This window comes from Equus asinus, chromosome 10, assembly GCF_041296235.1.
Source record: "Equus asinus isolate D_3611 breed Donkey chromosome 10, EquAss-T2T_v2, whole genome shotgun sequence".
Taxonomy (NCBI): Eukaryota; Metazoa; Chordata; class Mammalia; order Perissodactyla; family Equidae; genus Equus; species Equus asinus.
Window position 1 is genome coordinate 54,602,898 of NC_091799.1, and position 25,628 is coordinate 54,628,525.

The following is a 25,628-nucleotide window of genomic DNA, read 5'->3' on the forward strand; positions in this document are numbered from 1 at the left end:
CGCTGGCCAGGGCATTCGGGCTGGTGGGGAAGAGCAGTGCTTCCAGCCAGGGGCAGTCTTCTGGAAGGAAATTGCTTTTTGCCTGGCTGCCCAGAGAGCCATTAGGGCCCAAGGGCCAGATGGCTGGGTAAGGGGACTGGCTGTGTCTAGAGCTGGCTAAGGCCGCCTGTCTTGTCCCAGTCAGATGGTGAGGGGCCCCATGGCACCAGGGTAGGCAGAGAGCAGGCTCCCGGGGGCCCTTGGGGCATGGAGCCGGGAGAGAGAGCAGGGCCCGGCCACGGGCCTGGTGCCAGCCCCAGGTGCTGCAAGGAAGCCCCATCCGGACAAGCTGTGGGCCAGGGCTCCGGAAGGCGCCTGCACTTGGCTCCCTGTGGTGCCTTGTGTGGTGCCTGGATGAGGCAGTGGGGGAGGGTGCATGGGCCTGGGTCTTCATCAAGACTGGCCCGGGCTCAAGGAGGAGCCTCTGGGGAGCCAGCACTTGGCCAGGTGGGCCCCTCGATATCCTCGGCTGGAAGCCCCAGGGCTGTCTCTTGGCAGGCCCCTCCAGGGATGACGTAGGTGGGGAGAAGAGGCCGGCCAGGCCCGGAGAGAGAAGGTGGAGGCCTGTCTGCACCTGGCGGGGCTGGGGGGCGCTCGGGCTGTCTGCACCCCTGGCACCCCAGCCGGCACCGGGCCCCGAGCTTGCGCCGCTCTGCCTGGCCCGTGCATGCCAGCCACACTGCACGCCTGCCGCCCTGGTGCCCAGGACCCCTGGCTCGCCCCCACCCCTGCAGTGCTCGGAGGCCGGGGGCTGGGGCTGCAGGAGGAAGCCCAGCTGGGCTGCGGAGTGGTGGCCGGAGGTGTCGTGGGAGGGGACCCTGAGGCCAGATGTCGAGGGCAGAGCTGGGGTTAGATCTCAGGCCATAGCTGATAACAGGTTTTTGGGTTTCTCTCTCCTTTTTCCCATCCCCTCCACTCCTCCCTCCCCTTGCTGGCCCCCTCCCCGCCCCCAGACACCCTTCCAGTCCTCAGGCCTGGACACCAGCCGGACCACCCGGCACCACGGTCTGGTAGACAGAGTGTATCGGGAGCGCGGCCGGCTCGGCTCCCCGCACCGCCGGCCCCTGTCGGTGGACAAACATGGACGGCAGATATCCTTCTCCTAAAGGACGTGTGCGGGTGAGGGGCCAGTCCCTGTTGGCGGCTGTGGGACCCCGAATTTGTCTAGCTGATAGAGCCGCCCTCTCCCAGCTTTGGGGATGGATCAGGGCCACCCCAGCCCTCCAGGGCTTCCAGCAGCACCAAGAGGGGTGCAATCACAGTGCAACCTGGGAGGACTTCGTGGAGGAGGCAGTGAGGCTGGTTGAGGAGCCTTTGGCCAGGCTTGTAGGGTGGGGCAGGGCATAGGAAGCCAGGACACAGAGGTGGCTGCTGGAGCACACAGCCTGAGGTGGGAGTTGGGGAGGATGGACCACATTGCACTTGGTTGTCCACCTGGGCAGTGGCCCAGGAGGGCTGTGAGCGGAGCGCCTGCATGTCCAGGATGAGTTGATGGACGGCATGGAGGGCAGCCCAGCCAAGGTAGTGGGGCTGAGGGGTCTGACCAGACCCAGACAGATCCTAGGGAGACTAGATCTCTGCAGGATACAGAACTCACCTCTGCATCTCAGCCGAGCAGAGAGATCCGTGGAGTCCCACCCCCACCCCCGACTTGGCCAGCCAGGCCCATCCCATCGCCAGAGTCTGAGCGACCACTCCTGGGACCCCTGCTCTTTTGAACAGAGAAGCCTGTTCTTTCCCGTTCTCATTTCCGTGGCTGGGGGAGCCCGACCAGCTGGGCCCCAGACCGAGTCCTCAGGCCCCGGGAGCCGTCCCATCGGCCCAGAGTTAAGAGTCACGACAGGGGTCAGCTGAACTAGACTCCCTGCTGCCCCCCGTGGGCCCCGGTTTCGTGGCCGAGGCCCCTCCTGGAAGGGGTGCAGCCCGCACGTGTGCTCGCAGCGGGTGAGTGCTGAGTGCTAGGTGGACGGGGCTGCTCCCTGGGGGCTGCTCCCAGCCAGGCAGGAAAGGCCCCCCGCCCCACAGCCCCAGCTGTTTGCAGGCTCCCAGCAGCCTGGCCGTGCAGGCTGGCCGACTGGGGGTTCCTGGGGCTCGGGGCAGGGCCTAAGCTGACAGCGCTGTCCCCTTAACTCATGCTCACGTGGACAGCTGCCCGTACGGCACCGTGTACCTCTCACCGCCCACGGACACCAGCTGGAGAAGGTCAGTGACCCAGAGCCACCCCAGCCCTCTCATTGAAAACAAAACTAAACTTTCTTTGTGGTGGTGCTTGGAAAACCAATGCACAGTTGCTTATAAATGACCAAACTAAGAAGCATCCAGAAGTTTCTAGAAACCAGTTCTATCCCTGTAACAGCTTTGGGGTCTTCCAGGATTTTTTTCCTTTTTATTTATACTTTTTTTGGTAAACATAGCTGGGATTATATTGGATATTCAGTGTTGTAACTTGCTCTTTTTTCATTTAATGCTATATTGTGAGTGGTTTCCCACATTCCTAAGCGGCCATTGAAAGTGTGATTATAAAGATATTATATGTTTATTACTACAAGATGAGGAAAACACATAAATGTATCTGGAAGAGAGGAAGAAACACCCCTACTGCCATCATCTAGAAAGGTCTAAAATAACAATAATATAGTTAATGTAAATACCCATGGTAACACAGGCAATGGTTGCACACCAGTGTGAATGCACGAATGCTACAGAAGTATATGCTCAAAAGTGGTTAAAATGGTAAACTTTATGTTACGTATATTTTACCACACACACAATATGTATGTAGGTGATTTCAGTAGACAAAGACCAAAAATGAGCAAGTTGTTAAAAAAAATGCACACACACGCATAACATAATACGTAATATAATATATAATTCAATAACAATTAAATAACCACCAAGCACATTTCATATATCAGGTACCATATCAACCATCACGTACATTAACTGATAGAAGATGTGCAGAGCTTTGTGGAGTAAGTGGTGTCATCCTCCCCATTTTAGATATAAGGAAATTGAGCACAGAAGGGTCAGAACACTTGCTGAGGGTCACACAGCTGGTGGGGGAGGCCAGGACCCTGACTGGCTCCTCGCTGCTTGGCCAGCCCATCCTTTCTAACCTGCTCTTTTCTCCTTGAACCACGTTTCCTCCATTTCCCTCTCAGTGGCTGGGATGTTCCCATTGGGTGGATGCGGCTCTTACTCTCGTCCCCACATTGCCAGCTGTACAGCTGGACCTGCCCTTTGCATGTCTGTCCAGCTCCCTTGGGCAGCTGAGGGCTCTTCTGGGGACCCTCCCTCCAGGCATCTGCAGTTGTGGGCCATTTGGGTCACCCTGTCCCCAAGGCAGAAGTCAGAGCTCCTGGCAGCGTTTGGTTTGGCCACTCCCCTATGGGGCCTCCTCGGGGGGCTGCATTCCTTCTGGGGCCTCTTAGCCTAACGTCACTGCCTCCTCTTCCCTCCCGTCACACCTGGTTTGTAACTGAGCGCCCCGGAGGGAGACGTTGCCCGTTGGTGTTTGTCATCAGATGGGGAGCATGATTACGGTCTGGGGGCTCATACCCCCAAGGCCAGGCTGCTGTGGGACTGTTGGGCCCCTTTCCAGATGGTTTCGGGAGAAAGGCACTGTCCTTTCCCTAATGCCGAGAAGCCCGCAGAGGGGCTGGGGTGGGCGAGGGCTGGTTAGCACTGGAGGGATGTCTCTGCTGAAGCTTTTTGTTCTCACAGGGCTTTGCAGACAAAAACCACGGTCACTCGTGGTTCTTTTGAGAATGTCTTTAGGGTTTTGCTCAGGTGCCGTAGTTCACAGACATGACTCACTGCTGTCAGCCTGTCCCATTGGGCATATCCTGGGTAGAGTGGGGCCAGAACTATCCCTTTGTCCCCTTTGGGGCCAGACTCACTCTCTCTCTCCTCTCCCCAGGACCAATTCTGACTCTGCCTTGCACCAGAGCACAATGACGCCCAACCAGCCAGAGCCCTTCACGGGCGGGTCCCAGGACACCCACCAGAAAAGAGGTAATGGCAGGGCACGTGGCCATCTTTCTTTGGGTCAGACAAGCCCAGCGGGTGGCCTCTGAGCTCCCAGAGGAGGTTGCAAGCTCATGGGTGGACAGACCTGTGGAGGAAGACTCAGTCGGGGCTGTGGGACGAGGGGAGGGGCTCAGGGAAACTTTCAGAGGTGGTGCTACTTACCGTGGTGGCTGGCAGCACCCCACGCACACAGACACCCCTGGGGCGGCGGTGGCAGCAGCCCAACCCACACAACTGTGAGCAGACAGGGCAGGAGCACCCAGCCCCCGTGGTGGCACCCCGACACCAGCTCCATCAGCAGCAGGAGCTGCATACAAGTGCCAGGTCCCCAGGCCCCCACCAGTGACAGTTACACCTGTGAACTCAGCATCCCTGGCAGCAGTGCACCCAGCACCCCCAGACAACCTGGGAACAGTGCCAGCGGTGTGTGGGGCGCAGCGTCTAAGCCAGCGGAGGAACATGAGACCCAGACGAACAGTCACAGTCACCAAAGCCAGACTCAAATCAGAGAAGGTGCTCACCACCACAAAGCGTCTGGCAGAGGACGCCTTCAGCAAACTCCATGAAGAGCTACAGCGACACTGCAGAGCAGACGGGGAGTGACAGCTCTCCAGAAACCAGACCTCAAGTCACAGAAGTTTACGATCTGACTGACAAAGAATTCAAAACAGCTGTCATAAAGAAACTCAGCAAGTTACGGGAAAACTCAGACAGTTCACTGAGCTCAGGAATAAAATTAGTGAACAGAAGGAATACTTCACCAAAAAGATTAAAACTCTAAAAAAAAGCCAAACTGACATTCTGGTTATGAGAAACACAATTAATGAGATAAGAAATAATGTAGAAAGTATAAAAGATAGAGTAGACCTTATGGAGGAGAGAACTAGTGAGCTCGAAGATAGAAACCTAGAAATGCTTCAGGTGGGGGAGGAGAGAGAACTAAGATTCAAAGAAAAGTGAAGAATTTCTTTGAGAAATAGCCGACTTAATTAGGAAAAGTAACATAAGGATTATAGGTATCCCAGAGGGAGAAGGGGGAAAGGAGCAGAGAGCTTATTCAAAGAAGTAATAGCAGAAAACTTCCCTAACCTGGGGAAGGAGCCTGAATTACAAGTAAAATAAGATAATAGAACTACTAACTACGTCAGTGCAAAAAGAACTTCTCCAAGGCATATAATAGTAAAAACATCAAAGGTCAATCACCAAGAAAAAGTGTTAAGGGCAGCAAGGCAAAAGAGAATAATCTACAAAGGAACCGCCATCAGGCTTTCAGCAGATTTCTCAGCAAAAGCCTTACAGTTTAGGAAAGAGTGGAATGATATATTCAAAATACTGAAAGACAAAAACTATCAGCGAAGAATACTCTATCCAGCAAAATTATCCTTCAGAGATGGCACTACTTGAGTTGGGTTTTGACGAGTGCATTGGAATTTTTCTAGGCAGAGAAAACAGCTGCTGCAAACTCCCGTTGGCTTCCGTTTATGAATTTGGGGCGTGACCACGCAGTCTGGTTGCCTTGCAGATTCTTTCAAATGTAGGGGGCAGCACGCTTTCCTTAACTCTTACCCAGAGCCTCTTCTCCAGCTGGGCCATGCACACAGCCTTGAAGCTGGGCCACATCTCTGCCCAGGCCCCTGGTCCCTCCTTGGAGCCAGGTGTAGATGCAGTGTTCCCAGGACCTTTGAGCAGGGTATATGCCATCTTAAAAGCTGGGGCAGCGACACCCAGAGAGAGGAGTGCAATGCTGTGAGGCCAGCCCCAGCAAACCCCACACGGGCCTGATCTGCCCCGAGACACTGAAACCAGAGAGTTAGTCACATACACTGACCCAAATGCTTCCTGCTTTTTTGGTAGCATTTCACTCTGTGAGTAGCTAAACATATCAGAGGGGTTCTGCTGATTGAAGGACTGTCAACCACAACTTCACCTCTTGGGGGCGGGTGGCGTCTGCACGCAGTATTCCTGGGATCCCAGCTCATCAGGGAGCAAAGGCAGGATTGCAGAAAGCAGCATCTCCGTAATAAAAGCAAAGATTCCAAGGGGTGACAAGAAGGGATACAGCGCCTGTCGGTTCCCTCCTGTCCCTGATGCTGGGGACAGTTCTGAGGGCACCGTCTCCCTGGCAGGCTCTTCAGGAACATGGGACTTTCAGAGTAGGTGGGTGTGCAGGCATCCCCATCCCTGGGACACTGCGTGACTGTGGAGGGAGCTGCAACTCAGGACCCCTGGCAGCTCAGAGTCCAGTTGCTGAGGGAGGAGGGGAGACATATCACCTGTCCCTCTTCCTCTTGGAGGGGCCCAGCTGGTGACGGGGTTAGGGTTAGCCTGGCTGCCTTCCCACCCCTCAGCCTAGGTTTCAATAAGGAACAATGGACCCTGCTGGCTATGTTTATTATGACTCTGTTGCAAGGGGAAAATTGAACCTCCAGCAGGCATGAAGAAATCGGGTCACATAAGGAAAATGTTTAATCTCACCTTAACCAAAAGATCCAAGGAAAGGGGCCTTCAGGCATGGCTGGTTCCAGGGCCTCAAAGGCTGCCTGTCTAGTCCCTCAGACCTTCCCTCCCCTGGGGCTGGTTGGCATTGCCTGTGCTTGGTGCTGAGAGCTTAAGGGGCTTGGGCCCCTATGCTTGGTACTGACAGCCTAAGATGCGAAGGCAGGAATCGACCAGGGAGCAGGTGGGCACGTGGGCCAGCACAGCCACTCACAGGAGGCAGGGGCAGGTTCTTGGCTGTTCTTGAAAGTTGCTTTTTTGTTTTTTGGGGTTTTTTAAACTAAATCCTTTTTTGTACTTTAGTTGTATCTGCAGAACTTTCTGTGGGGCAGTTTCACTCCCATAGTGGTCCTGATGTCAGGGAAGTGCCTTCCTGGTGCCACCACGTGGCTGCCCAGAGATTTCTCTCTTGACTCCCCTTCTCCCCCACAGTCTTACTATTAACAGTCCCAGGCATGGAGGAGGCCACGTCGGAGACAGACAAGAACCTTTCCAAACAAGCGTGGGACACCAAGAAGGTAAGGGCCCAGGGGCTTTCGAAGCAGCTTTCCTTCCTGTTCTCTTTAAATGTAGCCCCGGCAAAGAGGGCGAAGCAGCAGTGGGGGCCTGTGCTGTCCCTGGAGTTGGACCCTCACTCAGAGTCGGCAGGCGTGGGGGCAGGCCTGTCACCCTGGCAGAAACTGGAGAACTCAAGCCTGTGCCCGCCCGGCAGTGCTCACACAACAGTTGGACACTATGGGGCACACAGCCCCGTGCAGGATGACGTGCACATGCACAGCCTGTTTCATGCTCGTTCGTTCGTTTGTTTTTGCTGAGGAAGATTGTTGCTGAGCTAACATCTGTGCCAGTCTTTCTCTATTTTGTATGTGGGACGCCGCCACAGCATGGCTGCCAAGTGGTGTCGGTCTGCACCCAGAAACCGAACCCAGGCCGCCAAAGTGGAGCTTGCCGAACTTAACCACTAGGCCACAGGGCCAGCCCACACTCCGTTGTTATATATGGTGATGGGTGTTGACTTGACCTACTGTGGTGATCATTTTGCAGTATATACAAGTATGGAATCATTATGTTGTACACCTGAAACTAATGTTATGTGTCAGTTATACCTCAATTAATAGTAAACCAGTTGAAGCCAGGGAGGTAGGTGATCTGCCCAGGGCTGTGAAGACGCTCAGGGTTTACAACCTGCGCCTCCCGATTCGGAGCCTGTGATCTTTCTGCTAACCCACAGGCTTGGGTAATTATCATTGTTTCATTGTTTATAATTGTTCACAGTCATCCTCAAACATAAACTTCCATTCATTTGCACAATAACCACAGCTTTTACTAGAGTACAGAGTCTACTTGGAAGTCCCAACTGGAGTGAGATTTCTGTATTATTTCTAGGTCTAGAAACAAATTTCTCAAGTTCAGCCTATAGAAATGTGTGGTGATTGGAGAGAATTTGTGCCATGAATACAGATTTCAAATAATTTGAATAGAACAGTATACACAGCACTAAAGGTATCTTAAATGTTTAAAAAAAATAAAAAAAAGAAAACCCATTGCTGGTCACCTTATGGTGAAAGAAGATTCCTATGGTTATAGGAATCCCTCACCCCCCGGAATCGTAAGGAGATGCTGGACGCGCAGATAGCAGTGTGTTCCTCAGAGGCGTGTGTTCAGAAATCAACTGGAAACCACCTGAGTGTTCAACAGTAGGGGATTTATAAGGAAATTATGCTCAGTCCCTTGTGTGGAGAGCTCCACGCGTGTCGGGTAGGGGTTTTTGGAGATGTGGTGAAGGCATGAGAGGCACTCGTGAGAATGCTGCTGTGTGGACAGAGCGGGCTCAAGCTGCTTAGAAGGTCACGAACACAGCCGCACAGATGCCTGCGTGTGCAGAACCAGGCCGATGGGAGACGCAACTGGGGCGCCTCCTCTCTTGTGGGCACGGGAGCCACTGTCTGCCCTGTATTCCTGCCTACGTGTTCCAGTTTTGCACAAGGAACACATGTGATTTTTATAATCAGGGGGAAAAACTTAGAGTTCTAAAGCCAAACAAAATCAGAACACGACAGAAGCGTCTAGGTGCAGAGAGGTGGGTGAGTAAAGACGTCAGGGTCCTTAAGCAGATTGTGGTGCTGCCATAAAGAAGGCAGCCGTAGAGAGGGTCGTGACAGGGAGGAGAACCCCCCACAACATTGTGGGAGTGGGAAGCATTGGGCGGGGCCCACCAGCATCGTGAGGAAACTCCTCTTAAAACGTCCCTGGAACAAGGCGTCTGTGAGGGTGTCAGTAAAGGAGTTCCGTTGGATTCATTTGGGGCACGGTGGGGGCAATGGGTGAATTTTTAATACTACTTAGAAATCCATTAGTTTCTCCATAATGTTCATGTAATGCTTTTGAAAAGATTCTTTAGAAAGTCATTGTCCAAGTGCTTTGCGAAAATCCAACAATGAAGCGAATGTTTACCCACAGAATTAAGGAGCCGAGGCCAAGCAGAAACCTGCTCACTGGCGTTCCCTGCAGAGGCTTAGTGCCTGCTGGTCGCACGCCACCCCTTGGGCGTCCCCCCATCGATGAGTGTGTGCCGAGGCTGGTGATAATCCCTAAAGAACACATGGACCCCAGGGCTGGGGAGGCAGACGGGGAGTTAGGGAATGTGACACAGAGGAGCCCTCCATCTTCACACAGGCCTCTGTCTCGTCACGTCTGCCGCCATGGGAAGAGAGTTCCCTCCTTTGTCCTTGAACGAGAGACCTTGAACCTGCTGTCCTTGGGTGGCGATAGTGTCTCCTACTTGCAAAAGAGGAAGTCAGGGTCTCACTGCCAGCTGTTTCCTTGGGACCCCTCCCTGGGGCCAGCCCACAGGACAGCCGGGGTCTTGGTCCTCAGGGAGTGGGGAGTGGGAGCATGCCCAGTGTCAGGGCCCCACTGGCAGGCAGCTGTTTAGGGCATCTGGTCCAGGCCTCTTCCGGCTTCCACGTACAATGTCCGTCTGTGCGGAGGACAAATGGACGCTGAGTAGAGGTAGCCCCTGCCCCAGGAGCCCCTCCCGCCCCGATCCAGGAATGGAAGGAGGGGTCAGCCTCAGGGCGCCCAGGTTTCTAGTGGCCCCACTGCTGAGTTGGGGTTTCAGGCATAAGGAGTGGGCAAGCAAACTTCTTCCCTGAAGGCCTGCTCTGACAAGGGGCCGCATCATCCCTCGGCTGTGCCCACCTTACCAAGCGGACAGAGTGAAGCCAGGAGAGCTTCGTGGGAGACCCTCTCCTCACAATGCTTAGTCTTACCCCTGGGCATGTCTGGGGCAGGCCCCCATCCCTTGGGGCCGCCTGCTCTTTGTGGGCCTCTCACTTCTTGTTGAGCGTTCCTCGGGAGATCCACCGGGCTGCGAGGAGCCGCAGTGTGCGCAAGGAGGCAGCTCAGCCTCTGCTGTCTTCTCTTTCAGACGGGGTCCAGGCCCAAGTCCTGCGAGGTCCCTGGAATCAAGTAAGTCTCTGCAGGGCCCACCCTGCATGCCCAAGGCCACCAGGGGCTGCTCGGATGACCCCAGGGCTTCCTGGATGACCCTAGGGCTTCTCATTAGTTCAGGAGGCTGCAAGTCCTGACAAGAGGGGCCCCAGCTGCCACCCCTTCCTGCCGGAGATGAGAGCCCCCACCTCAGCGCTGGCACACTCAGCCCTCAGACACACGCTGTCCCTCGCCCATCCCCACCCCGCCCTGCAGGGATAGGCTGCTTGCTCAGGCCCCACTGGAGGTGTGGGCTGACAGTCGTTTTCCCAGCAGGGCAGCCAATCCCAGGGTGTCATTTTGCACCTGCTGATGTTTTGCGCCAGCCCCTTCCTACCCCTGCAGCAATTTCTGGGACTGCCATCCAGAGACCTCACCTCCCCACTCTGGCCTTTCCCCAGCATCTTTCCATCCGCTGACCAGGAGAACACTACAGCCCTGATCCCTGCCACCCACAACACGGGGGGCTCCCTGCCCGACCTGACCAACATCCACTTCCCCTCCCCGCTTCCGACCCCGTTGGACCCCGAGGAGCCCACCTTCCCTGCGCTCAGCAGCTCCAGCAGCACTGGCAACCTTGCAGCCAACCTGACACACCTGGGCCTCGGCGCCACCGGCCAGGGTAAGGCCAGCCAGGTGATTGGGCGTTGCCTTCCCTGGCAGAGCTCATCGTCCAGTGAGGACGACATGTGTGTTTGAACGATGACTTAGGGTGACATCCAAAATGCTGGGCATGGGGTGGGGGCAGAGCCCACCACAGGGGCCTGGCGTCACCCAGCATTGCCCAGGAAAGGCACTTGGGCAGAGGGCACAGCATAGGCAAAGGCCCAGGGATGGGAGAGTTCATGGTACCCCCAGGGATTGGACAATTCTTCTGAGGAGCTGCTGGGGTCTTCAGAGAGGTTGATTGAGCCCAGAATATTCTAGGAGGGGAGCCCCCAAGGTTTGACCCAGCTGGGTGGGCCAGGCTTTCTTCCTGCCCCTCATTATCCCTGCCTGTCTCTGAGGGATAGGACCTGACCTTCTGCCCCCACATCTCTTCCAAACCCCCAGCTGACCCTGGCTGCCTGCTTGGGACACTCCAGCCTGGCCCCCTCCCCGAGCTCCATGTCCATTTGTGCCTGGGCCATGTCCAGGGGGCCATCTCACGAGCCCCTCACGCATCCCGCTCTCTCCCCATGCTGCCCCAGCCCTGCTCCTCCCGGGAACCAGTGGTGCCGTAGCAGGTGGCTCAGGCCAGGGACCCTGGAGGTGTCCTCCTCAACTCCTGTCCTGCTGCCTGCCCTGACCTGTTGGCTTGTCCTGTCGGCCCCACCGTCAGGACCTGGCCCAGCTTGGACTCTCCCCACCCTGCCTGGCCTCCACTTGCCTGGCCCCCAGCCTCCAGCCCCTAGTCTCTTCTCCCTGAATGGCTGTCGGCTCATGGCTCTCCTCTGCTTGGACCCTTGCATGGATCCTCAGCTCCCTCCCAGTGAAAACCTGAGACCCCCAGGGCCTGGGATGTCCACTAGTGTCCAGGGCCCCTCCCCTGCCCCATCCCTCACTCACAGCTCCTCCCCTCCGCAGGATGTCCCACTGCCCGCCTGTGCCCACAGCCCCTCACACTGCGTTCCTCTTCTGCCCTCACTCTGCTGCTGCGGAGTCACTGCTTTGCTCTCATGTGCTTCCTGGGCTGGGCGTCGCTCACCCACGTCCCTGCTGTGACCTGTCTCTCCGCCCTGACCCCCACACCCACATTGACTGTAGGATGTGTGGGTGCATCCAGAGAGGAGACAGGATGGCCCAAACAGCCCCTTGGGGACAGGCAAGAGGGGCTGTGGGGGACCCTCTGTGCGGTCAGTGAGAGCACTGCACTGTGCCCTCCGGCCTGCCCAGGAGCCACAGAAGAGGCTGGCGCTCACGCTGCCCCCTGCGTCTCAGGCCTCTGTGTGGTGGGCAGCGTCATGCAGGGTTTTCTGAGAGACTCATGCTAAGATTCATGTTTGTCCCAATCCCTGTGGCTGCCCAGCAAGAACAGACTGTCAGGAGAGAGCGGCATCACCTGAACCTGGGCCCTGTTGGTCACTTTGCAGAGAGATTTCAGGGTGAAATTGGTTGGCCTGGGAGCCAGGTGGGTACAAGAAGTGGAGGAGAACAAGGAGCCTGGAGTCATTCCTGGCTTTGGGCCGACAGGCCAGGGACAGGTGAGGGATGTTAAGGACCGTGTGAATGTTCCTAGGTTTTTAGATGCCAGGATGAAGGCCAAAGCAGGACCCTGGCCTGACAGCGTTGAGGCTGTGTTTGTTCTTCTTCTTCTTTTTTTTTTTCGATGAGGAAGATTGGCCCTGAGCTAACATCTGTGCCAATCTTCCTCTATTTTGTATTTGGGATGCTGCCACAGCATGGCTTGAAGAGTGGTGTAGGTCTGCACCTGGCATCTGAACCAGCAAACCTGGGCCGCCCAAGCGGAACATGTTGGACTTAACCACTACACACATGGGGGCAGCCCCACAGGCTATGTTCTTTCTTCCACGTGCCTGGCCCCATGCCCCTTGAGGCTCAGCCAGCTGGACGCGGGTACCAGCCCTGGCCGTGCCTCCCCCGCCCCAGGGAAAGCCCCGAAGAGAAAATGAGCAGTTTCAGGGGAGCCTGAGACACATGGCCGCTGAGAGATGGGTGGGCGGGCAGCATCCACACAGGCCTGTGCAAAGCAAGAAATCAGAAGGTCTGCTCTGGGGCCACTGGGGCCCCTCGTGCAGGCACGGCTGTTCTGCAGCCCCTGTTTTTCTCCTCACATCTCCCTACGGCCTCCAGAGCACCACCCCCTCTACCAGAACGTCCTTGGCAGCGCCCCAGCGCCCGCCTGGGAGCTGCGCACCTCCAGTCCCGCCGAGTCTAAACAGGCACAGGAAAATGCAGCACATGTGAAAGCCATAGACGCGGACGAGTGCAGGCCCGAGCGTGGGGCCCAGACCCCGGCCCGCCTGGCTCGAGTGCTGGCCCCGTAATGTCTGACATGTGTTCAGTTGTTTGCAAACCTGCCGCTCCAGCAGCTCTCCTGGCAGGGGCTTTGCTTTCTGGGCGCATTTTAAATCAAGCCGAGCCGCTGGCCCTGGCATACGTGGAGATCCCCCCAGCTCCCAGCCCACCCGCCAGTTGGAACGTGAGCCCTGCGAGGAGGCAGAGGGAGGCCTCCACTGCCAGGGAGACAGCGGCCCCTCTCGTCTCCTTCCACATGTGCTACAGTCGTTTCCCTGGCTGCTCACAGGAACCGGGGGAGGGCAGGCCCGGGTCCACCTTCATGGCACAGCCCTGGGGCAGCCGGCCCCGCACACAAGGCTTGCATGCTGTGGGCCAGGCCGCTGCCACCTGGCCTGCCCTCCCCTGGCAGCTCTCCCTGCCCACCCCAGACCTCCCTTCCTGCTGGCCCACTCCTTTTCCCAAAGGCAGTGCAGGTTGCCAAAAGGAATTCAGCAGCAGGCCATCCGTCCACGCACCCCTGGCCCAACTGGCCTCTCAGGGGGCGGTGGCCTCCCCGTGTGAGGCCGGGAGCTCACTCTGTAGCCCAGCAGAGAATTAAACACTCCCTTGTATCCTCTGCAGACATTAGAGGTGGGCAACCCAAGGGCCAAGTCTAGCCCACTGGTGTGTTTTGTCCGGCCCACAATTGTGTGTGATGCTCTGAGTCAACATTTAAAGTCGGGAGAGCGCATGTAAAATCTGGGTTTCTTCCTTCTCTTGAAGCATCACAAGGCCCAGTAGCAGTGGGTCGAGGTCCTATGTCTGACCGTCCAGAGCGCTAGTTTGCTGCAGGCCCAACCTGCCCGTCACCCCACTGTCCCTGTCACTCCTGGTATTTGCCTCTGCCACTTAGCCAACCCTGTCGTTGCTCCCTGGGTGTCAAGCGTTCCTCGGCCCACTGGGCACGTGAGGCAGTGGATAGTCAGAGAAGATGGCGGAGCAGCCCAGGGTCCTGACTCCAAGTGCTCTCTGATTAGGTATCTCCCAGACCCCTCTTGCTCGGGGCTCTGTGGGTGCCTTCCTTGATGTCGCCGTGTACACAGCAGCCTGATTCTAGGGCCCAAAGTCTTTGCAGAAGCTGAACCCAGGGGCTCTTCCTGGGGAGCAGTCCGTGGTGCCAGGTGCCCCTGCAGCACTTGGCAGAGCAGATCCGCGAGGGTGTCCAAGGGGAAATGTAGACATGACCAGGCTCGCCTTGCATGGATGACACAGCCCCAGCGAGCAGCTGCCCTGGGTGGAGAGAAGGCTGCCCATCATGTCTCCTTGGTGTGTGCTGGGTGTGTTCCCACTGGCCCGTGAACCTGCTGTGTCACCCATTGGAACGAGGTTGAGCTGGTGCCCTCAGCAGGATGGGCTTGGCTCCCCTCAGTGAGTCAGGCACCTTCAGCCAGCCTTGCCTGAGGGCCAGACTCTTCAGAGCCTGTTCATGACCTCTTTGGGGCCTCACTGTGAGCTCACGAGGGCGGCTCTTATCTCTGTCTCAAGGGCGAGGAACCGAGTCTGATGATCAGGCCAGGCCAGGCCCCTGGGGCTCCCTCGGCGTTGGGGGCTTGTTGCCTCCCCGGCTCGGTGCCCTAGGATAACTTGGCAAGCCCCAACTGTTGCCACACTGGACTTGACCTCACTCAGCTCCTTTACAACAGATGTATCCAGGGGTTGGATTGCGGGGGGAGGCGGCAGGGGTGAGGGAATGGGCTATGTGGAGCCCCCAGCGGGAACTCCACCAGGAACGAGTGTGTTGGGAGAAAATAAAGAGTAACTGAGTTTCTAGCTTGGGCAGGCTGGTAGGGGTGGTGCATCAGCATGGGGAGTACATGAGGCGGGGGGAGAAGGATGTGGCTGTGAGGTGTTGGCGGAGGGGTCACCAGATACATGGGTCCAGGGGCTGAGAGGAAGTCTGGCTGAAGGAGCAGGCACAGGAAGCAGCGTGTTTGTTGAAAGAGGGTGAGGAAAGCCGTGAGGTTCTTGAAGCTAACCAAAACCCAAGCCAGTTTAGGCAAAAATGGGATTCGTTGTCTCTCGAAACCAGGAAGTGCCAGTGTGGCTGGATTCAGGGCTCAGGTGCTGCCTCTTCTCCTTGGCTCTTGATTCTCTAGCCCACCTTTCCCCTTGTAGCCACAGGATGCACCACACACAGCTCCAGACCCCCTTTCTTGGAGTCCCATCAAAAGTCCCAGGGTAGGGGGCCAGCCCAGTGGCACAGTGGTTAAGTTTGCACGTTCTCCTTTGGCGGCCCGGGGTTCGCTGGTTCAGATCCCAGGTGCGGACATGACACTGCTTGGCACACCATGCTGTGCTAGGCGTCCCACATATGAAGTGGAGGAAGATGGGCATGGATGTTAGCTCAGGGCCAAGTCTTCCTCAGCAAAAAGAGGAGGATTGGCAGCAGATGTTAGCTCAGGGCTAATCTTCCTCAAGAAAAAAAAGAGTCCCAGGGTAGCCTCTCATTGGGCCGGCCTGGTCACGTGTCCATCTCGGGGCCAATCAAACGGTAGTCAAGAGGCAGGGAAGTGCTGATAGGCAGGGTCTGCAGGACACCCCCCTCCTGGAGGGATGGCAGGGTCAGCTGGGAGCACGTTGGTCAGCACAGGAGGCGGGAAGAACAGAGCCCACGCAGAGCTGGGGACCCTGAGGTTGGGGTATTGGGGCCTTGGAGGGGACACACTGGGTTTGGTGATCTGGACATGTCTTCTGGCTTCTGTCTGAGTGCTTGGGTTGTCCCCAGCAGTGACTGTGGGTGTGTGGATGGCCCTCGAAAGGCTGAAGTCACGCCCAGCCCCCCTCTCTCCCTGCTTCCCTTTCAGGGATGAGCACGCCAGGCTCGTCGCCTCAGCACCGCCCGGCCGGCGTCAGCCCCCTGTCCCTGAGCACGGAGGCGAGGCGGCAGCAGGCCCAGCAGGTGTCGCCCACCCTATCCCCGCTGTCACCCATCACTCAGGTGCGAGGGCATGGTGGGGTTGGGGAGACGGGGCCGGTCTGCTCTGCTCCCACTCCTTTCAGAGGCTGCAGAGTCCTGAAAACGTTCCCAGCATCTTTGGCTTTTTGTCAGATTTTCAAATGCACAGGAAATGCGTGGAGTCCCCTGTGCCCATCGCGGCTGTTAGATTTGACAGCTGCTGGCTCATGCCCGTGTGCCTGGACACTTCGTTGTGTTGCTTTCTATTCCTTCAGATCTAGTTGAAGTTTTGCAGGATAAAATGTTTAGAGGGGTGTTTTTGGTTCAGTTTACCATAATTTTGCTTTGTCTACGTTTCTGTGAGTTTGCCTGTGTCTGGGAATTGGTCTGTGGCGTCCAGGTTATCCAGGGGCTGACGTACAGTCGGTCGTGAGCCTCTCTGATAATCCTTTTTAGTTGTGTAAAGTTGATAGTGAGGTTCCCACTTTCGTTTCTGATTTCGGTAATTTGAGTCTTCTCTTTTTCCCTTAGTCAGTCTAGGCTCGTAGAACAAGTTAGGAAGTGTTCTCTCCTCTTGTGTTTTTGGAAGAGCTTGAGAAGTGTTGGTGTTGATTCTTTAAAAGTTTGGTAGAATTCACCAGGAAGCCACCGTGGTCTTGGCTGGTCTCCGTTGGGAGGTTTTTTGATTACTAATTCAGTCTCCTTTCTTGATATGCATCTGCTCAGATGTTGTGTTTCTTCTTGTGTTAGTTTTGGTAGTTATGTGTTTCTAGGAATTTGTCCGTCTCGTATGTTTTTTAGAAATCACTGACAGATAACGTTTATGTTGTTGTTTGCTTTGTAACATAGCTTCGATGGCATGATCCCCCTACTGCAAAGTTAACAGGACTCTTTCATACCTCCTGGTGCGCGGCCTGGGCTCTCTTCTCTTTGTGTCTCTGTCTGCTCATATGGCTCTTGTTCCCGTCAGGGTCCAGGCAGAGCCCTGGGTGGCTCCTGGCCATTTGTCTTCAGTCTCTCCATCTGTGACCCCTGCCCCTTCTCCCCCTCCTTTAGGACTGCTTTCCCTTTCTGGAAACTCCTTTTTGGTCATGAACCCCCTGCTGATTAGAGGCCAGGCATTCTGCTAAGTTTGATGCCCTGTAGCTCCTGGGCACGTCCAGCCTCCCTCCAAGGCCAGGAGCCCCTGCCTTCCCCAGGGACTGTCTGCACAGACTCATGGACGTTGAAAACATCCCTCTGGTTATTTTCCAACTTAGAAGGCCCGAGCTGATTATAGCCAAGTGACCACGCCGGGGCCTCCATCACCCGTGCCCTCCCCAGCCTCCCCAGGTGGGCCAGGCTGCGGGCTTGGGGTGGGGGTTCCTTCCCACAAGGACCCCAGGGAGGCTCAGTGCTGCTGCCCACTGTTTGCTGGAGTGTGGCACCTGTGCCTAACCCACAGCAGGGAAACTCCAGCTCAGGGAGGCCAGGGACCTCCTGAGTCTCAGCGAGGATGGAGGGTGGCCCCCTCTCGGAGTAAGGTGAGGGTGAAAGAAGGGCTTGTTGGGTACAGGGTGTAGCCAGCTAGATAGACCCCCAGGACCATCAGCTGCAGCCTAGACCTCCTTGGCCAGGGGCCAGGCCCATCATCTGGGCCTGTGCTTCTGTGGTCCAGGATCTGTGCGTCCCTTTGTTGGTCCATCATATCGTTGCTGAGCGTGGGGGGCCTCCAGGGACCAGCTGCTGGCAACCGTGCCTCCTGTTTCTCCCACCGATGCCCCGCTCTCTTCCTAGGCCGTGGCCATGGATGCCCTGTCTCTGGAGCAGCAGCTGCCCTATGCCTTCTTCACCCAGGCTGGCTCCCAGCCGCCGCCACCACAGCCGCAGCCCCCGCCACCGCCGCCGCCCACGGCCCAGCAGCAGCCGCCCCCGCCACCCCCACAGGTGCCCATCGGCCTTCCCCCAGGAGGCCCCCTGATGCCAAGCGCCAGCTTGACTCGGGGCCCCCAGCTGCCCCCACTCACGGTCACAGTACCGTCCTCTCTCCCCCAGTCCCCCTCAGACAACCCGGGCCAGCCGCCGATGGGGATCGACATTGCCTCGGTAAGCCCAAGATGGGGTCCTCTGGGGTCTAGCTGCGGGGGCTTGTGCAGGAGGACCCTAGGGTCTCTGGGAGGCCCCCATCAGACCCCAAGGCCCAAGGATGGTCAGGCGCCCAGCTGTGTCTGCAGCTGCCTCAAGGCTCTACTTCAAGGCCAACTTGGCCAGGGGTTGGGGCTGAAGCAAACGTTGCCTGGGCTGGGCGCTCAATGGGGGTTTTCTGCCTGGAATCCTCAAGTCAAGGTTGATGCCCCGTTTATAGATGGGGAAACAGAGGCACAAGCAGGGGTCAGTTGCCCCAAACTTCACCCAAGATGAGCAACCCTGTGTCTGGCTGCCAAGCCCTCCCCCTGGCCCTTGATGCCCCCACCTCAGCCATTCCCACCCAAAAAGGGCTTTCTTGGAGGCAGGGAGAGCTCAGAGCTCTCAGGACCTGGGGAACGGACCTCTGGGAACCAGAGGGACCAAGATAAGCTTGGAGAGGAAGAGGGATGAAGCCAGCCCTGTGGTTCATGCAGCACTGCCCTGGGCTGGGGGGCGGCAGCTCAGATCATGGGACCCCCTCCCTGGGGCTGGGCTCATGGAGACGAGTGCTAGGTTTTGACCTCTGCACTCCCAAGCCTTCCTGAGAGTTCAGACTTTTGCCTGGTTGGCGTGGCAGGAAGGGGGTGGTCACAGCTCCCTTTGGCCATATCCAGAGGAACAGGATCCATGTTTGGGGCACAGCGATCCTTCCCCACTCGGCCCTTGGCTGCCAGCCCCAGGATAAATGTCATCAGACCATCATGTGCTTTGCAAAGAACAGGCCCCCCTGAGGTGGGCCGGGCAGGCAGGTGACCTAACAGGTAGAGACCCAAGTTTCCAAGCGGCTCTGATCCCTCAGAGGGCAGACCTCAGGGTCCCCTAGATGAGAAAGCAGCCAAGCCTTTCCTTGGGCTGAAATACCGCAGGTGTGGGGGTGACTCTGACGGCAGGGCCTCGCTTTGGACTAGGCGGCCGGTGGAGGCATCGTGTCTGGGCCGGGCGCACAGATGCTCCTCCCCGGGTTCTCAGATCAGGGCCTCTTTGTCCTAGTACCAGCCCAGGGGCTGCTGGTTCCCTCGGGTGCAGGCTCCAGTGGCCTCCTCCATGAGTTTCTGCAGACTCACCCTAGCAAGGAGAACATCCTTCTGGAGGTTTTCCTCTTTCCAACTTAGAAGACCCGAGCTGGTCATTGCCAAGTGACCACACTGGCACCTCTGATACCCACACGCTGCTCATGAAGCCCCCAGGCACCACCTGTGCTCAACCCCCATCCCAAACTGCTCAGAACAGGCCACTGAGGACATGGGGGAGACTGAGCACTGATGGGGTTCTGGGAAGCTGTCCGGGCCTCAATGAACAACAGGCTCAGAGAGGTCAGGCAACTTGCCTGGAGACACATAGCAGGTCCTGGCCAGGCTGGGACTGGAGCAGAGTCTAAATCCAGGTCCTGGCCCAGCCTGTCATGCCCCCAAGGGACCTGTTGAGAAGCCAAGGCCCTCTGTCCTTTGAGCAACGAGGAGGCTGCCTCTGGGACATCTCTGGACAGCATTACCCCATCAAGGCTTGTTCCAGGTGGTGCCAGTGATCATGGCTGCCTGGTGCTGGAGCCCTGCGCCATGCCCCAGACGGCCTCTGCTGTCAGTCCCGCCACCCCTCGAGGCGGGAGGGATGTGCCAGTGCACACATGGGCTCAAAGCGCTGAGGACCCACCCAGAGCTGAGAGCAGAAGGCAGCGAGCACCTGCCTGTCCAGCCCTGGCCCTTCCCTGCCCACGTGTGCGTGGCTGTGCGTGTGTACATGTGTGCAGCTGTGTGCACATGTATGTGGGTGCTCTGAACTCTACAGAGTCAAGGCCGACCCTTCGGTCACCTCCCCACAACCCTCCAGGGCGATTGCGTGAGGCTGGGCTCCAGCTTCTCAGACCACAGCCTCCATCCCCGGGAGCTGGGTTTGCAGGCAGGTGGCACCAGGCCTGGGGCCCAGGCGGGGCTGGGGACCCAACCTCCTGCAGGTGCCCTGGTGCTCTGCCTACCTGAGGGGTCCCCTCCGGGGGGCTCGGCGGGGAACAGCTAGGCCTGGGGCCCCTGGTGCCCTGACCTGTCTGTCGTCGCAGGCGCCCGCTCGGCAGCAGTACCGCACTAGTGCCGGCTCCCCGGCCAACCAGTCTCCCACCTCGCCCGTCTCCAATCAAGGCTTCTCCCCCGGGAGCTCCCCGCAAGTAAGGGACGCCGCCCCCCCACCGCCACCCGTGCCCCAGCCTCGCTTTGCCCCCTGTGTGCCCCCCACCTACCTGCCATCTGTGCCTCACACCTCACTCCATCCCATCTTGTCCACCCCACTGGTGCTGGGAGGAGAAGGCACTGCCCCCACAGGCCCTCTCCAGGCACTGCCTGGTTCCCACTGCGCCTCTGTGGTCTGCCAAGCCCCTGCAGGAGGTGGCAAGCTCCTCACTCACATTAGCGACCTTGCAGTCGGCCACATCCCGGCTCCTCACCCAGTGGCCCAGGAGACCCCTGTGTGCAGCTCAGAGCACGCGCCAAGCAGCCTGCGGCATGTCCCCACTTATGTCTGCCTGGCCTAAGGCCTAGCCCTTTGAGGCTCCCAGAAGTGGGGTGCCCTACCTGCTTGGGGGCACAGCTGAGGTGGCAACTGGCCCGTATTGGGGGCTACAACTCCTCACTCCCCTCACCCCTGCCCTGTAGGAAGGCATGTCCTCCCCAGGAAGCTTCTCTTAGTAGCACTGTAGCCTCTCAGGGGTCATTGTCCCCATGCCACAGGTGGGGAGACTGAGGCTGGCCCCAGGCAACAGGCAGAGCTTGACCATGTCCATCAGACTTGGGTTTTCCCCCACACCTGACACGATGGGACCCTGATGCCTGACACACACATGCACACACCCTGTCCAGGTTCCTCAGAATTCCCCTCAGCCCAGTTTGGCCCATGGCCACATTCCATCCAGAACATTCCGTAAGAGTTGAGGGGGTACCCGCAAAGTTGATATTCGGGCCCCAAACCTCACTCTAGCAGCAGATCCTCCCTGGGACCCTGCCACTCTGTCCCAACATGTCACCAGCTGAGAAAGTCTAAGGAGACAATGCAGTACCCCAGGCCCTAAGCCTCATTCTCTGCTGAGGAGACGATAGGATTTTCCTTCCCATGTAGAGCCATACCGCCAGGCAGGACCATGCAGGAATGACGCCAGCTCCCTCGTCCCAGGGACGTGCCCTGCTGTCCCCCTGCCCCCAGCTCTCATACGTGCAGTCCAAGCCGGGCCCTGGTGTTGGGACAGTGGGCGTGCCGCTCAGGGAGGCCCCGAGGCAGCTGTCACGGCTCCATCTTATGGGAGGAGCTCTCCCAGGATGCTTCCTCCACCACCCCTGGGGACTGAGGTCCTGCTGGGACTGTCGGCGGCAGCCTTCTGCTCCGTAGGCAGGTAGGGAGGGTGGGGGTGAGCTCAGGGTGGGCCAGCGGTCAGCCAGGTGTCTGCACGCTCTTGGTCTGTCCACTCTAGCTCTGAGCTCTCGTGGCTCCCAGAAAGTGTCTGGTCTCATCATGTGGTGCCATGGGGTGCGGGGTGGGAGAAGGTCAGCCAGGCAGGGGAGACAGCAGGTGGAGGCTGTCCAGGAGGCAGCCCTGCCCGGGGCCAGTCCCCAAGTAACGTCCCTTTTTGCACGAGGCTGGACAGGAATTCAAGGGTCAAGCAAATTTCTCTCAGTAGAGATAGGCTTGAGCCAAAGTGGTTTGGTCCATCCCAGGCAGAAAGCGTGTTGCCATCTCCTCGAGCCCGTGTCTGTGTGTTGGTCCATTTGTCCATCGTTTGGGAGGCAGGCGGCTCAGGTAGCTGTGAGGGTGGGTCATCAGGCTGTCTGGACTCAACCAGAGACACGGGCTAAGAGGGCCAAGGGGCTCACTCGGGGGCAGATCAGGCCGGGGGAGGCCAGACCTGCCCTCCAACTGCAGCTGGGTCCCTGAGGGTGCGCTCAGCGGCCTTTTGGGCCGGGACTTCCCCACGCCTCCCTGGCCCAGCCAGCGTCTCCCGTGGATGCTCAGGGCCGCCCTCCTGCCTCTCTGTCCAGCTGCACCCTGGGCCTTAGGCAGCTAGGATTGGTCCTGTGTGCTGCCTCCCCCTCCGTTCTGAGCGGACCTTTCTGGCAAATCCTCACGGCAGCATCACAAGAGAAGCTTTAGCCTGGCGTGCCCTGCCTGTGTCGGGCCTCTCTGAGGCCGAGGCCTTGGGGACAGGAACAGGTGCCCTAGAACAAACCTGCCTCCTCCCTCCTGGGTTAGCCCACCCACAGGCTTGCAGCCCCCTTTCCTAGACCTGAAGCAGGCAGTATTTAGGACAGAAGTGGCATTTTTGCCACATTGGCTCTCTTTTTGCTCTTAGCCCACTGACCACCCACAGTAGCCGCTGGGCTTGTGGCCATCCCCTCTCGGATGGAGGCTGAGACTCAAGCATTGGCTGTTGTCAGAGCATGTGGGGACCTTTCTAGAACAGGGAGCTCAAAAAGAGTAGGCCCAGGGCCTTTGGTCCATGGAGACGTTTACTTGGGTGCATGCTGGGCACGTGCATGACTCGGCACATGCGGGAATGAGGTACAGCAACTTCGAGAGACACCCTGACCTGCAGATGAGGAAACAGATGCAGGGTCTGGGCTGGGGATGCTTCCGAGGCCAGTGCCTCAGGCCCGGCCTGGCCACACACCAGCCGGCCCTCTCCTCCTCTCCATGTTCTGCCTGGCTCCATCCTGCCATCTTGCTGGTGGCATTGTGGGAATGGGCAGGGGCTCCAAGCTCCTCTTTCAGACATCTCTGCTGCCTGTGAGGGTCCCCAGCCCCCTGTTCCTCTGCTGGCCCCTCTTCCCCCTGCCCTGGCTGGCCTTGGATGAGCTGGAGTGGGGCTGCCCACTCACCCATGGGCCCTGGGCTCTCCCAGACAGGCAGCCCGGGGTGGACGGGTGAGCAGGGGCTTCCCCTGTGCCTGTCCTGTGCTTGCTCGGCCAGCATCCAGCTCTGTGCACCCATCCTGTCCACGTGTGTGTGGCCTGCCACCCTGTCCAGTGTCTCCTCGGGGGCCTGACAAGCTCACTGAGCGCGCATCTTGTGCTGAACATCCAGAGTGCCTCCCGTCTTGGCCCAGTCACGTGCTTTCCTCTGCACCTGTCAGGCAGGGCTCCCCATCCCTGTGGCGCCCCATCCTGCATCCGATGGAACTGGGGTCACCCCACTGGGCTCAAGGAGAGGAGATGGGGGATGGAGCTTTGGGAGATGGGTGCAGAGGTTCCCCAGGAGCAGCCCGTGGAAAGGAGCAGTCATCCTGAGATGGGGGAAGCCCTCCATCCCGGAGGTCGTGGGCTCTCCCGGGGCCCTGAGATAGGCGTGGTTGGCCTCCTTCCTCCAAGCATCCTCCCTGTGGGCGCACGCAGCCTGTGGCAGGCCCCATCTTGGGGCCGTGACGACAGAGGCCTCTCTTCCATCTGCAGCACTCTTCCACCCTGGGCGGCGTGTTTGGGGACTCGTACTACGAGCAGCAGATGGCAGCCAGGCAGGCCAATGCTCTGTCCCACCAGGTGAGCGGGCGCCCGGGCCGTAGCGCCCACCGCAGATGCCCGCCCGGACCGCGCCTGCCTCTTGGGCACAAGCTTCAGTCCCCAGGCTTTGGGGGATGGCTTGGCTTTGCCTCCCCCGGCATCTGCACCCAGCCCACAGTATGCGGCCAACTGCAGAACAGGAGGAAGGGCAGATGGTGAACACCAGCAGGGACGGGCAGTGGCTGTCACTGTGGCCTCTCAGTGTGGGCCTTGCATGTGGGTTTGCCGGGAGGTCATGCTGGCTTCGCGTGGAGGCTGGGATCAGTGGCGTACAGCATGGGAGGGGTTGGCTGCTACCTGGAGCTGGTCACCCACTCGCCCATCCATCCATCTATCCATCCATCCATCCATCCAGCCCTAGAAGGCCGTGTGCAGGGAGGCCTGGGTACATTCAGAGAGGGGGAGAGGGGGAGATCCCAGAGCAGAGGGACACATGCTCGGCAGCCCCAGGTGTGCCTGAGCACTGGTGCTGGGTGTCCTGCAGAGAAAGTGGTCCTGGTGGCTGCAAAGCAGGCAGCCAACAGCAGTCAGGGGCTCAGAGGGGCCGGCCTCATGCCTGTGTGCTTTCCCTCCCAGCTGGAGCAGTTCAACATGATGGAGAATGCCATCAGCTCCAGCAGCCTGTACAGCCCGGGCTCTACGCTCAACTACTCACAGGCGGCCATGATGGGCCTTACGGGCAGCCACGGGAGCCTACCAGACACACAGCCGCTCGGTTACCCCAGCCACAGCAGCATCCCCAACATCATCCTCACAGGTGAGGCCGCTTGTGCATGGCATCCTGGGTGGGAGTCTCAGTCACAGTGGCCCCGTGGGGCCTGGCAAGTTCGAGAGGCCTCAGCCCCAGAGAAAATGGAGCCCCTGGCCTTGGCATAAGCCTGAGGAGGCCAGACACACCCCCAACCTTGACTCACTGCTAGGCTGTGAGACAGGCCAGGGGGACACACACTGGATCCTGGACTGCGCGTCCAGCCCCCCATGCTCAGAGCGAGAGCAGGACAGAGTCAGTCTGCCACCCAGGCCCCTGATCCCTGTTAACTGAGTGTGCTGGGGATGCAGGTGACTGGAGAGTGGGCCCTGCTGGTGGGGCTTGTCACTTACAGCCAACAGACATGTAACAGCTTGCACATGCTGTGGTGAGCATCCTCGAGTGGCCTGAACACAGTGCCCAGGTGCCCAAGGATGTGCACAGTGGACGGAGGAAGTCCCTGCTCTGTCTAGCATAGAACCCAGACCCTCTGATGCCTCCCCTTTCATCTTCCCCGTGAAGGTTCTGCGTTTTATTGAAGAAGGAAGCAATTTCCTTATAAGCCAGGGCTGTTGTGGGATTGAGGATGACGCCCACTGACATCTCCAGGATGGAGGAGTCCATGCCCAGATCCCCCGAGGCCTGGGCTGCGAGTGCAGACCCAGTGTTTCCTCCCCACCCCGAGGGTGTGGCAGTGAGCTGTAGATGATCTGGCGGGGTCAGCAGCCTCTGACACGTGAAAAGGAGCAGGGCCCTGTGATTGTGCCAACAGCTCAGAAACACCAGGACTTTCATACCCGTTTCCCAGGACAGGAAACCGAAGCCCAAGGTCTCACCGCAAGTAGAGGAGGGAGCCCAGGTTTGAACCTGGGTCTCTGCAGGGGAGCCCGCACTTCCCTCCAGCCCACAGGGAACGCCCCACCACACACGCACACACGTGCTGCAGCCTGCTGCTCAGTGGCACACACCCAGGAGACCGCCTAGCAGAGCAGGAGAGGCCCTGCTTCCGCCAGGTCACACTGACGTTTGTCTGTGCCTCAGCCCTTAGCTCAGGACTTCCCAGCTTTGGCATGGCTGACACCTGGGTCTGGATCTTTCTCTGGGGCGGGGCCGTCCTGTGCGCTGTGGGGTGCTGAGCAGCGTCCCTGGTCTCCACCCACCTGGTGCCAATAGCATCCCCACTCCCCAAGTTGTCACAACTAAAAATGCCCCCAGAAGTTGCCAATGTCCC

General features: G+C 58.3%; 1 protein-coding gene across 12 annotated transcripts in view; it reads left to right on the plus strand.

The window, feature by feature from the left end:
• The window catches only part of CRTC1 (CREB regulated transcription coactivator 1), a 67,178-nt gene that overhangs the window by 40,666 nt on the left and 884 nt on the right, over positions 1-25,628 (plus strand). For 2 of the 12 annotated variants that reach the window (XM_044773307.2, XM_044773312.2), the window contains 11 exons: positions 993-1,130; positions 2,180-2,241; positions 3,959-4,053; positions 6,997-7,082; positions 9,995-10,035; positions 10,458-10,678; positions 15,861-15,994; positions 17,729-18,037; positions 20,172-20,276; positions 23,542-23,628; positions 24,226-24,406. In XM_044773307.2, coding sequence (XP_044629242.1) covers positions 993-1,130; positions 2,180-2,241; positions 3,959-4,053; positions 6,997-7,082; positions 9,995-10,035; positions 10,458-10,678; positions 15,861-15,994; positions 17,729-18,037; positions 20,172-20,276; positions 23,542-23,628; positions 24,226-24,406 — 1,459 coding nt within the window. The remainder of the gene's footprint in view (positions 1-992; positions 1,131-2,179; positions 2,242-3,958; positions 4,054-6,996; positions 7,083-9,994; positions 10,036-10,457; positions 10,679-15,860; positions 15,995-17,728; positions 18,038-20,171; positions 20,277-23,541; positions 23,629-24,225; positions 24,407-25,628) is intronic. The other 10 variants (XM_044773336.2, XM_070519491.1, XM_044773319.2 and 7 more) reach the window with 6 other exon arrangements.